An 11,147-nucleotide genomic window follows, 5' to 3' on the forward strand; every position below is an offset into this window, starting at 1 on the left:
CTCGTGTCGGAGCGCAACAAAATCAATGCCCTAATCAGAAGAGTCTTCAAGCTGGCCCTTGGCATTCCCGTTCGAACGCGCACGGAAGACCTCCTGAAGTTGGGAATCCACAACACGTTCGAAGAAATTGTCGAAGCCCAAGAGTTTGCACAGTTTGTCAGACTGTCGGCACCCCAGCGGGTAGAGCCATACTCGGCATGCTGGGACGAAACCCCACGGTTGTCGGTCCTGACGCTGTGAAGCTGCCCAACGACGTAAGATCCAAGATCCAGATTGCGCGGATGCCGCGCAATATGCATCCAACCTACAACGAAGCACGAAGACGAGCCAGGGGTAAATCTCTGCTCGCCAGTGCCCGCTTGGACAAGGATCGAGCCTGCTTCGTCGATGCTGCTTCGTACATTCAAGAAGAAGCCTTCTCCTCAGTGGTCGTCGACTGTGATTGCAGAGTTATCAGCTGCACTACCATCCGCACTTCTAGTTCCAGCGTTGCAGAGCAGGTTGCCATTGCTCTTGCATTGACGGACGGTGTACATAACACAATTTATTCAGACTCCAAGGCCGCTATCAAGGCCTTCTAGATGGGCATGATGGCTCCCCAGGTCCTACAGATTATTCAAAAAGTCAAAGACCTCAAAGATCCCTCATTGGTCTGGTTTCCTGCGCACCTTGGAACCATTGAGGGTGCCTCGCTCAATCCCAACGAGGAGGCGCACTCGGCTGCACGAGGTTTGACTGACCGTGTGCCGGGTAACGCGTCATCTCCTGGGCGACCTGAGCCTCTCTGCTCGTACAACGAGATATGCAAGCACCACTATCTGTCAAGAAGACTGCTGCCTCTACCACACTCCTCGCTATGCAGGGCCCAAGCTGTTACTCTCCGACTGCTACAAACAAACACTTACCCGAGCCCTGCGGCCCTGCACACAATGTACCCTGAACGGTTTCCAAGCCCGGATTGCCCCCTGTGTGGTGGTTATGCGGACTTCGAGCATGTACTGTGGGACTGCGCCTCTGCCGGTCCCCCTTTCACCCAAGAGGAAATGAAGCGACTCATTAAGGCCCAGGACCAGACCTCTCAAATCCTGGCCGTCCAGAGGGCCCGCGCGAGGGCCGTCAGGTTTAACCTGATGGTCCCCGAGTGGGCCTAGCCAGGTGACGCCGAGTTTACTCGCGTCTATTGTGGACCGAATAAAGTTGTTTCACTCACTCACTCACTCACTCCTATTCAACACGAATTTCGTAGTGGCCTGTCCACTGTTACGCAGCTAACGGAGGTAGTTATGATCTAGCTTCTACCATAAATAATCGTGGCCAAACAGACATAATTTTACTTGATTTCTCTAAGGCTTTCGATTGCGTATGTCACAGAAAGTTACTAATTAAACTAAAAAGTGCAAAATTTCCTAACAAATCGCTCACAGTTCGTGCAGTATGAAGGTCATATATCAAACATAGTCCCCATAACTTCTAGGGTCCTTCAAGGTTCCGTCTTAGGACCACTTATTTTTAATTTTCATAAATGACCTCACGTGAAACATTAACTATAATATCAAACTGTTTGCAGATGACTGCATTATTTATAAGGAGCTAACCAGCTACACAGACCACATTAATCTCAATGAATGTCTGACCAAGCTAGCAGATTGGTGCGCTAAGTGGCAAATGTCCATCAATGTGAAAAAATCCGCAGCTATGACGGCAGCACGTAAGCAGAATTCATCGCAATTCATCTACACCATTCATGGTTCACCACTGACTAATGTTGTGCAGCATAAGTACTGCATTACATTAACGTCTGACCTGAGATGGGATACACACATAGCTAACGTCACTGCGGCCGCACTGCGTAAACTTTTCTACCTAAAAAGACGACTTAGAGTTGCACCAGCGCCTGCAAAACTCTTGGCTTATACCATGTTCGTAAGACCAGTATTAGAATATGCCAACGTAGTTTGGTTTCCTTATACGCTAAGTGGTATTAGTAAATTAGAAGCAGTACAACGCAAAGCCATACGGTTTGTACACAACAAGTTCAAACGTACAGATTCTCCCACTAACCTTCTGGCTTCTTCTGGCATTGAAAAACTAGCTACTAGGGCAAAAGAGGCACGCCTGAGGTTCTTGTACCAGTTGTTACATGGCCACTACAAGGTAGATGTGTCTAAGTACGTCACATTTTCACAGTCACGCCCTAGTCGTCATAAGCACAAATACAGTTTGCAAGAATATTCCTCTAACAGTGACGTCTTTGGAAAATCGTTTTTCCCACTAACAATACGCGAATTGAATAAACTGAATGCAAACCCAGGTGAAAATTTCCTGTTGGTTTTCTGTTGGTTCCAGTATTGATGGTTTATTAGCACATTCCCCGTAGTTGATGGGACCAGTAGGTGATGGGACCAGTAGGTGATGGGACCAGTAGGTATTGGAACCAGTAGGTAATGGAACCAGTAGCTGATGGAACCAGTCACTGAAACCAGTATCCGAAACCAGCAGCTACTGGTTTCAGCTCAGGGTTGCATACATGCAACAAAATTGTTACTCACCGAGATGGAGGACGCCCCCAATCAACAAGGTGGTGCCCAAACGAACTCAAATGCATGTTTCTGCCCAATTTAGCAACTTTAGGGTTACAAGCACATAACTTTTATGGCTATCCAGATGGTTGTGCCATTCGATTAGTAAGTCAGTGCTTATTGTAACTTGCACGTTCTACATTCCTGTGCCAAGTTAACAGCATGCATTGGGCGTTAAACAAACAGCCTTAGTGTTTAAGAATTTATTGTGCTTGATCGTCAAACATCTGCTTGCGCACTTTCGATTTCAGGAGATCTTGGATCTTCTCAGCCAGGATCCTGGGCAGATTTTTTTCCGTGTCAGCAGTGTTGACGTCTTTCTGCTGTCCCCAGTGCTTGAGTGTTTCTACAAACAGACGAGTCGATTTTGAGCATTAGACAACAAAAAGTAGTGATTGCGGCAACGACAACTGCCACACCATAGAGGCAGAGCTTGGGTTTGAGCACTAAAGCTCCGACATCACTGGATTAGGAATGTGCATGACTTAGTTTCACAAGCTCCACAAAACCCAAGTTGTCCTGTTCGGCAGCTGATGGCAGTTAAATTTGGTGCACAGTTTCATGTGCAACAGATTGTCAGTTGAGCATAGGAGCCTACCATGCACCCCATCAAATTTAACCCAAACTCAGAGATATCTTTCCATATTTCCAGTACAAAGTGCAACTTCTGTTCACCCTATATACCAAAATTTTGTTTTGACAACTCGCAAAGCAAACAGCATGAATTTCACTCTTTCATTTTCGTTCATGCTGCCAGGCTGTGTAAAGATGACTTCCTGCATGCGCTGTGGAAAACTATTCATGCTAGTTGTACCTGACACAACAAGAAGTTTCTCCGGTGTCAGCGGCTGCTTGGGCTGCTCCCCCAATGCTCTCTTCCTGGAGCCAACGGTCCCTGTGACGCTCCTAGATGCAAGAACGTTGCTTCCCCATATAGCGTGGGCAGCATCCTTCACCACCAAGGTAGCCTTCTTGTTCCCAAATATTTTTTTTGCACACACACCACTTATTGTTACGCCTTTCGTCAAATGGAACTGTGAAAAAGCAAAATAATGGAGGAAAATCCCTACTGTAAGGAGCAATGAAACAAAAAATGCTGCATGTTACTTCTGCTAAACATACAACAAAACTAACAAATTGTTTAACCAATGCACCTGGCACAACACAACGATGTAGCACATGAATAGTATGTACAGTCTATCACACTTGTCTATGGTGCACAAGTGGTGTGCTGCAAATCAAATGCAGTAAAATGTTATTGGTTACTCTGTTAGAGACAATGCTTTTGAGCCTGTGCGGTTCATCTAGTATATTCAACTGCACATGAATGCAAGAAGTATCAGTGAAATTGAGTATCTGCTTTAGAATTTTGCCATATTTCATCCACACAGCACTGCTCAGGTGCTCAAGACAGGTGTGATCAGCACTGTACACCTTGCTATTGCTGATAATAAAAAAGAAAAACTGTGTGCTGGTCCCAACGGTATTCATACTTCTCTCAAAAAGTACACTGAGTAAAACTGAAGACTTGAGCATGCTAAAAAAATAAAAATGGTAAACATGCTGCAAGCAAGAAGCTTTAAGAAAGCTTTCGTAATTAACTATACCACCTAGATCTATAGAGTAGCTGTGACTACCAATAGAAAAAAAAACGGTTAAGCATGAAAAGCAGCTGCAGACAGTGACATTAAATTTCGAGCAAATTACTTACAGAGCCATCTTCCATATAAATGAAATCTCCATTTGGGCCTGCAAGAAAGATATCAGGTCCTTGTCATGGCACAAAAAAAAAAAAATTATTGTCAGAATATCTGAGGTGACATCTGAGCTGACCTGGATGTGTAGTGTTCTTTTCTCCACCAACAGTGCTTGTCCTTTCCTCTGGTTCTACAGCAGTAGATGAGCACGGTGCTACGCAACATTTAGAATTATTCAAAAATGGCTTATCTTGGTGCACAACTTGCTCTAATTGAAACAAAGTTTACTGTCTATGAAACCAGAGCTGTTACTTACGGAGAACACGTTCACTGCAGGCCATGTTGTCCATAATCAACAGATCTAAAGTTACAAAGATATAGTGACAGTAACTGTCACTCCAGTTTTGAAATGCAGGGAAGTATTATAAAAGAAGCAAAGTACTCACTTCCGACGAAGCTTTCTCCTTCATCTGTCTCAGAATGTGCTGTAATAAAAATGATTCAGGTGTAAAAGTTTAGATTTCAACCCCTCAAGCCTGTTAAATCTGGATGCTTTTGTTTAAAGCTTCATGCTAGTCAGAGCGTGCCTTAGAGCATTGGCTGCTTCTAAAAGCTACGATGAGGTGCACATCTCCAAGTCAATTCACTTCGGACTTTCAAACCAAAAATCACAATGTAACATAGCGATAAACCATACCAAGGAAAAATTTTGTTCGTTCGAGGTTTTCTCGATTGGCTACTCTGTTTTACAGTTCAAACTTTACTTTCATCTATCCACCTCCACTTTCAAAGAACCAACATCATTTCATTATCATGGCACTAGCATCTTCTATATTACATACTGACTGAAGCTGCCATCTTACTGCAGAACAGCTGAACTTACACTCCAAAGTTAATTCATGCTGTGTTTGGCGGGCACTTTTTCAAAACAAATAAAAAGTGCAGCACTCTTTGAACTCGTTCGGCAAGTTCATCAAGTAAAGCCAAATCTCTATAACCTTTACTTTGCACATACTACTGAGCGAGTTGCTTAGACAAAATATGAATAAATAAATAATAAAAAAGCTGACTTCATTAAACAGGTCAAAGTATGCTATATTACTGTCCCAGTGAAATATGGAACTGATGCATTTACTCAAGAGCATAGGTGTATGCAGTTCTTATGGGGAAACAAACCTGACAACATGCCCCGACTGCAAGGCACCCGGTCTTGTTCTACTGCAACTGCATGTACACAAAAAAAGGGTGCACAAGTTTTTATGTAGCACATGAGTTGTCATGTAATCATTATACATGGAGCTTTTGTCAAGTAAATAATGCAGAGCAAAAAGCATTCTTACGCTTGAAAAGCTTGCTTTCAAGGGATCTCTGCAGGCTTGCAACCTGCTGCTTTAGAAACTGGTTGTCGTGCTGCAGCTCCTCAGCACGCAATTTCCACATGTCTCTGTCCTTCTCAAGCTCTTTAACCACCAGCGCCTTCGTTCTCGCCTTCCACACGTCTTTCTTCTTCTTCATTTGAAGAATTTCACTTTTTGGGCACAATTCATCACTATCGGAGGACCCGCTGTCCGACGGAGTGTCTGTCCCTTTCCTTGGCTGAAATTTCATCATGCAAAAAATGACTTCATGAATTCACTAGGATGGCTTGGTGGGCTAGTTGGTATTGCATCTTGAAGGCTACTGTGCACAATAGACAGGAACAACAGAAGCAACACAAGTATCGGCGCTTCACTTTGTGCTTTCTTCTGTTGTCCCTGTCTATTTATTGTGCCCTAGCTGTAGCCTTCAAGGGTCTCATGAGGGTTTTGCTTTCAGTAAAAAAAAATGCTTCTTTTATAGTACAGTGCACTAATGAAGACCATGGCACACTTACCTGTGCTCTAGGTTTACGCCCAGAGTGCGCTTTTTCCAGATTCTTTTTAAGAATTTCGTCATACATGTTTTTTTTAGCATTTGCTCTGTCGTTCTTTTGTTTCTGAAAGAAGTCGAAAGCACAATTACAGATGATGATCAATGCAAGACCAGCAAGTTTTCAGCCGTTTCAAAATGTAGGCAGCATAAATAGCAACCTTTCTTTCAGCCTTTTTTCTTTTTGTTTGGGACTCCACGAGCTCATCAGGATCATCATCTGACGTCGTTTCTTGCATAGGTATTTTTGGTATCACCAACCTCTTGGCCCGCATTTTCGCGCGGGCGTCATCTTCGCTTTCTGTAAGAAATTACGACTATAAAATTGGAACCGTAACATTTCACATACCACACATACCTGCCAGCATCAAGACTTGCGTGTTGTACAAACCAGTGTTTGTGTCATCCACGGGGTCTCGCCAGTACGCGCTGTAAACAAAGCGGTTGTCGTAGTCGCTGGTGTCTTTGGGATCAAACTTCTCGATGTCATGCACGTGAATGACGTGTAACCGTTTGTCGTGATCGTCCAGGAAACGAACAACAGCGTACATGGTAGTACTGATGATTTAACAAAGCCTTAAATGGCATCACACACACACCAATCTCTGAAAAAAATGTAGCAGTCGCGTGTCGCGCACGTGTCGTGTCCATTAAAAATAACACCATAACAACTCCTAGCGGCAAGACTGGGCAATACCAATAACTGCGTGCGGAACAAAATAAATAAATAAATACACCTATAAACAAATAAAAAATGCTTTAAATAAGCTTATAAACAGGTGTAAAAACTGTTCATGTTATAAACAATGTATAAACTTACTAAGATATAATTAAATAGATATGTGTTTTTGAAATCCGGGTTGCAATCCAACTAATTCAACGCCGTACAAGCCAATCCAAGTCGTTTGATTGTGTGAGATCATGGAGAATGTGCGAGTCCGAGCGAACTATGAGCGAACTGTCGTGATTGTGCGCGTGAACACAACGTGTGGCTTCATTACTTAGAAGGTTTTCGGTGAGTTTGCAGTGCGATATTTGCGTGGATCCGCACTGAGGGAGTATGCCTCGTAGAAAGGAATACCTAAACCCAGGCAGCGCCTCCGCCATCCCGTATTCAACGAAAACATATCTCGAAAGATCAGCCTCGAGCGTGCAACAATCACGTCGTGGACTGCAGCAGGACACAAATGTCGCTGGCGGGTCGACTGCTCCGACAGCACTTCGCGTACTGACGCAACCTCCGCAGACTGATGTTGAAGGCGACTGTGACTCTGAATCGGCACATGAAGCGGCCCCAAGTGACGAGCCGCAGCCTTCCGTTGGCGCAGAAATGACAGACGAGCCACAGGGAGATTTAGGGAGCTTCTCTAGTGACGATTTGCTGGCACTGACTGTCAATTTTGTCCTCGAATTTGGCATCCCTTGGAAGGGAGTCGAAGCACTCCAAAAGTTGATAATGCACATACTTGAACGACATGATATACCAGTTACTAAATATCTTTTCAAGAAGAGTGTCGGGGCAGAAATAAAAGCCGCCCGGTTACACTTCTACTGTGAAAACTGTATGACGCTCCTTGCCGTAACAAGTGGCGACCTTGCAGCGCGGAATGCAGTGCGGGTAACGTGCACCGTATGCGGGCAACGTAACAGTGGGCCGCAGATGCTACGCGATGGCCACTTTTTCATAACCCTGCCCATCGCAAAGTTGCTGTCTTCGTTACTTGCCGAGAATGATGCGAGCACTGCACTCCACGAAAGACTGAATTCAATAAACGAGAGTATGTCTGTCGACAAAGATGAAATGACAGACATAATAGATGGCACCTTATACAGGGCACTTAGGCGCGAATTGACATCAAAAAATGATATCACTCTCACTGTTAACAGTGATGGAAGCGCCGTGTTCAAGTCATCGAAGTTTTCTGTGTGGCCCGTTCAAGTGATGGTGAATGAACTCCCAGTGTACATGAGGCAGAAAAATGTGCTTGTGTCTGCTCTGTGGTATGGCCAGAAACATCCCGACATGACTCTCCTACTGAACGCATTTGTTGAACAAATGGACGGTTTGTCGACCAGTGGGATCACATGGAAGGCAGGCAACGAAACTGTGCATTCCAAGGTAATTTTTTTTTAATTATTAAAGCTGCTTGAACAACACGACTTCAAGACATTCTAGTTGTAAATGCTGCACTGAGCTACAATGCATAGACGAGGCTACATTGTTGTGCCAGCTAATTTCTTCCAGTCATGATGAAATCCAGGCCACTTGGGCATAATGACACCATGGAGGATGGCACACTAGTTCATCTTTGTGTGTATTCTTTTCTAGTGCGACTTTATCTCTAAATACTGTCAATTATCTAAGTGTCAAAGTGGTATTTACTGCATTGTGTTTACTGTAACTGTTACAACTTACGGAGATCATGTCCCTTTATGCAAAAGCATGAAAAGTGCTTCTTCTGAATGGATTGTTATCAATTGAAAACTGTTAATAACATCACCCGATCTTTTCCTTGTCCTCAATGTCTACTGCAATAATTGACTTGTGTCTGGCAAAGAAAACAAGCCCTCTATCCATTTCCTTTTTGTTGTACTTCATTGCAGAGGGTAGTTAGGGCTAACAGCTTCCTTTTTTGTCCTTGCTCATGCAGGTGTACTGCTTCAGCTGCAGCGCTGATGCACCAGCACGGGCAGCCATGCAGCACCTAACCCAGTTTAATGGGTATTATGGCTGTGGATGGTGCTTGCATCCAGGGGCAGCTGTGAATGGTTAGTAAAGATGTCGCATTACTGCATAACATGGAGTCAGATTTCTGACTAGATATGTTGATCAGAGTTTCTCTCTTTTTTAGCAATTTTTATGTAAACATTCACCTTGTTTAATGTATCTGGGGTTGCCATTTCTCATCTCAGAGGCAAAAATGTGCTTTATGTCGTAGCGATTCTATGTTTCCAAATTCTGGCACATAGTATGTTTTTCTAAATGTGTTCTAGAAGTAAATTCTCAGAAATATCACTGAAAACAAGTGTGCCATTTACAATCAAGCTTAGCTGTGCGAGATTTTACAAACTTCTAAATTTGTGAGGTTCTCTGTTTTTTTTTCTTACTATTGCCAAACAGGAACTGTCAAGTATCCTGTGGACACTGTTTCACCTGACAGGACAGCAGAAGGCACAAAGGAAATCATGGCCAAGGCTGCTGAAGCTGGAAGACCAGTACAGGGAGCAAAAGGCATCACGCCTTTGATTAATCTTCAGCACTTTAATATAATCTGGGGCTTTACTCCAGATTATATGCATTGTGTGCTTCTAGGTGTGGCACGGCAGATGACGGAGGACTGGCTCTCTAATGTAGGCGAGGAATATTACATTGGGGCACCACAAACTGTGGCAGTATTAGATCAACGTTTGTGCTCTATAAAGCCGCATAGCTGTATGCCACGACTTCCCCGCTCAGTTTCTCTGAGAAAGTATTGGAAAGCCTCGGAGTGGCAGCAATGGCTACTGTATTTTTCATTGCCTTGTCTGGAAGGCCTACTTCCACGGCAGTATCTTAAACATTTTGCATTGCTTGTGAAAGGTATTGCCCTTCTTCTGCAGGACACAGTGTCCCTCAGTGACATTTCTGTAAGCACAGACTGCTTGGTAAAGTTTGTTGTCGACATGCAGTTTCTCTATGGAGAAAAAAACATGACTTTCAATGTACATCAATTGTTGCACATGGCTCAGAGTGTTCTGAACCAAGGACCTCTTTGGGCACATTCATGTTTTGCTTTTGAGTCTAACATTGGCCAAATTAAGCAGCTGGTCACATCAGCAAAAGGTGCCCCACTGCAGATTGTAGAGCGCTTAATGATGGCCAGCAACTTCAGGTATCTAAAGGCTTCAGCTAGCCCTTGCACTCTGAAGTTTTTGACAAAAGCTGGCCCATCAAATAGTAAAGGTGGTTTACTGCTCAGCAAACCCCGAGCTGTGTCTGACCAGCTGCTTCACCTTGTGCAGGACCATGTTGGCAACATCGTTAGGGGCCGTGTCATGGAACATGACCGAGTGATTGTATCACCGGGTGTTCGGTTTCACAGTGAGCAGTACTCAAGGCCGAACAAAAGTGACAGCACTGTATTGCAAATATATTTGGGAACGTGCTTGAAGTTGAAGCACATTGTTTCTATTAGGGATTCGTCAGGAAATGTAAGGATTTTTGCACTGTCAAACAAATTCTTGTCACGTCGTGCATTTGGCACTGAGCACATAATGAAATCAGAGGATGCGAATTCCCAACAGCTAGTGGAGCTGTCTGCCAGTGTTGTCCCTTGCAACTATGTAGAGGTCAATAGAAAGTGTTTTTTTCAGAGAATTTCTTTGAAAATGCTCTCTGGTGGTTGTTAAAGGGACGCTTAAGAGCAACATTGAATTAGTTTCATCATTCTATAAAAAGGTCTCATCATATAAAAATCGCACCAATACCTTCTTATACCTACTTTTTGTACTTTTTGTCAGAAACACTTCACATCTGTAAAATTAGTTTTTTTTGTTCCTTGTGTGTTGTGGCTTTATTAATAATTCACTGCTCAAGCCACCTTCTAAATTACAATGATATGAGTAGAAACCTCAGATGTGTACACCGCATTGTCATTGCATGTCAAGCTGTTAAATGAATGGGCTGTTAAAAAGAACCTCCACATGTCAGTGAACTGCAGGTGTAGATGTTTGTGGATTGTGCAGTGAAACAGTTGTTTTTAGAGGAAGTGAGAAATGCCATTTTCAATTGATTTAGCTATTGCCAATTTGTGCAAATTCATGCTGTATACTGTCGAGTGCCTCTTGAATTACTAATAAACTTCATGATTGTGAGTATTGACAATTCTCATTGTTTAAGCCCAGCTTTAGCCCTGTCTCTGGGTGTAAACATTTTGTATTATAAAAAAAAGAAGAGAAAGTGTGCGCTGTTGTACAGTACAAG

At 43.5% G+C, this 11,147-nt stretch overlaps 2 protein-coding genes across 3 annotated transcripts; one reads left to right on the top strand and one right to left on the bottom strand.

Annotated features, from left to right (window-relative positions):
* Positions 1–2,767: 2,767 nt before the first annotated feature.
* Positions 2,768–6,875, bottom strand: LOC142783787 (BEN domain-containing protein 5-like). The gene is made up of 11 exons (XM_075882365.1): positions 6,543–6,875; positions 6,346–6,485; positions 6,150–6,251; positions 5,617–5,872; positions 5,453–5,500; positions 4,723–4,761; positions 4,593–4,637; positions 4,413–4,490; positions 4,291–4,328; positions 3,394–3,613; positions 2,768–2,925 (listed from the first exon to the last, which is right to left on the bottom strand). The coding sequence occupies exons 1-11, from the start codon at positions 6,733–6,735 to the stop codon at positions 2,783–2,785; spliced, it is 1,302 nt and encodes a 433-aa protein (XP_075738480.1). The 5' UTR covers positions 6,736–6,875; the 3' UTR covers positions 2,768–2,782.
* Positions 6,876–7,006: 131 nt separating this feature from the next.
* LOC119185994 (uncharacterized) lies at positions 7,007–10,639 on the top strand. 2 transcript variants are annotated; one of them, XM_075882363.1, is made up of 3 exons: positions 7,007–8,303; positions 8,836–8,953; positions 9,306–10,639. In XM_075882363.1, the coding sequence occupies exons 1-3, from the start codon at positions 7,245–7,247 to the stop codon at positions 10,571–10,573; spliced, it is 2,445 nt and encodes an 814-aa protein (XP_075738478.1). In that variant the 5' UTR covers positions 7,007–7,244; the 3' UTR covers positions 10,574–10,639. The 2 variants fall into 2 exon arrangements, with proteins under 2 accessions (XP_075738478.1, XP_075738479.1); XM_075882364.1 differs by lacking the exon at positions 9,306–10,639 and having other exon boundaries at positions 8,836–9,224.
* Positions 10,640–11,147: the final 508 nt, after the last annotated feature.

This window comes from Rhipicephalus microplus, unplaced genomic scaffold, assembly GCF_043290135.1.
Source record: "Rhipicephalus microplus isolate Deutch F79 unplaced genomic scaffold, USDA_Rmic scaffold_12, whole genome shotgun sequence".
NCBI lineage: Eukaryota > Metazoa > Arthropoda > Arachnida > Ixodida > Ixodidae > Rhipicephalus > Rhipicephalus microplus.

Bases quoted from the DNA above. Each gene is read 5' to 3' on its own strand.
- LOC142783787 (XM_075882365.1), bottom strand. From the start codon at position 6,735: ATGTACGCTGTTGTTCGTTTCCTGGACGATCACGACAAACGGTTACAC. The intron at 6,252-6,345 runs GTTGCTATTTAT...GACTTCTTTCAG, and splicing joins GAAAAAAGGCTGAAAGAAAG to AAACAAAAGAACGACAGAGC. The intron at 2,926-3,393 runs GTACAACTAGCA...GTCTGTTTGTAG, and splicing joins GAAACTTCTTGTTGTGTCAG to AAACACTCAAGCACTGGGGA.
- LOC119185994 (XM_075882363.1), top strand. From the start codon at position 7,245: ATGCCTCGTAGAAAGGAATACCTAAACCCAGGCAGCGCCTCCGCCATC. The intron at 8,304-8,835 runs GTAATTTTTTTT...TTGCTCATGCAG, and splicing joins ACGAAACTGTGCATTCCAAG to GTGTACTGCTTCAGCTGCAG. The intron at 8,954-9,305 runs GTTAGTAAAGAT...ATTGCCAAACAG, and splicing joins TCCAGGGGCAGCTGTGAATG to GAACTGTCAAGTATCCTGTG.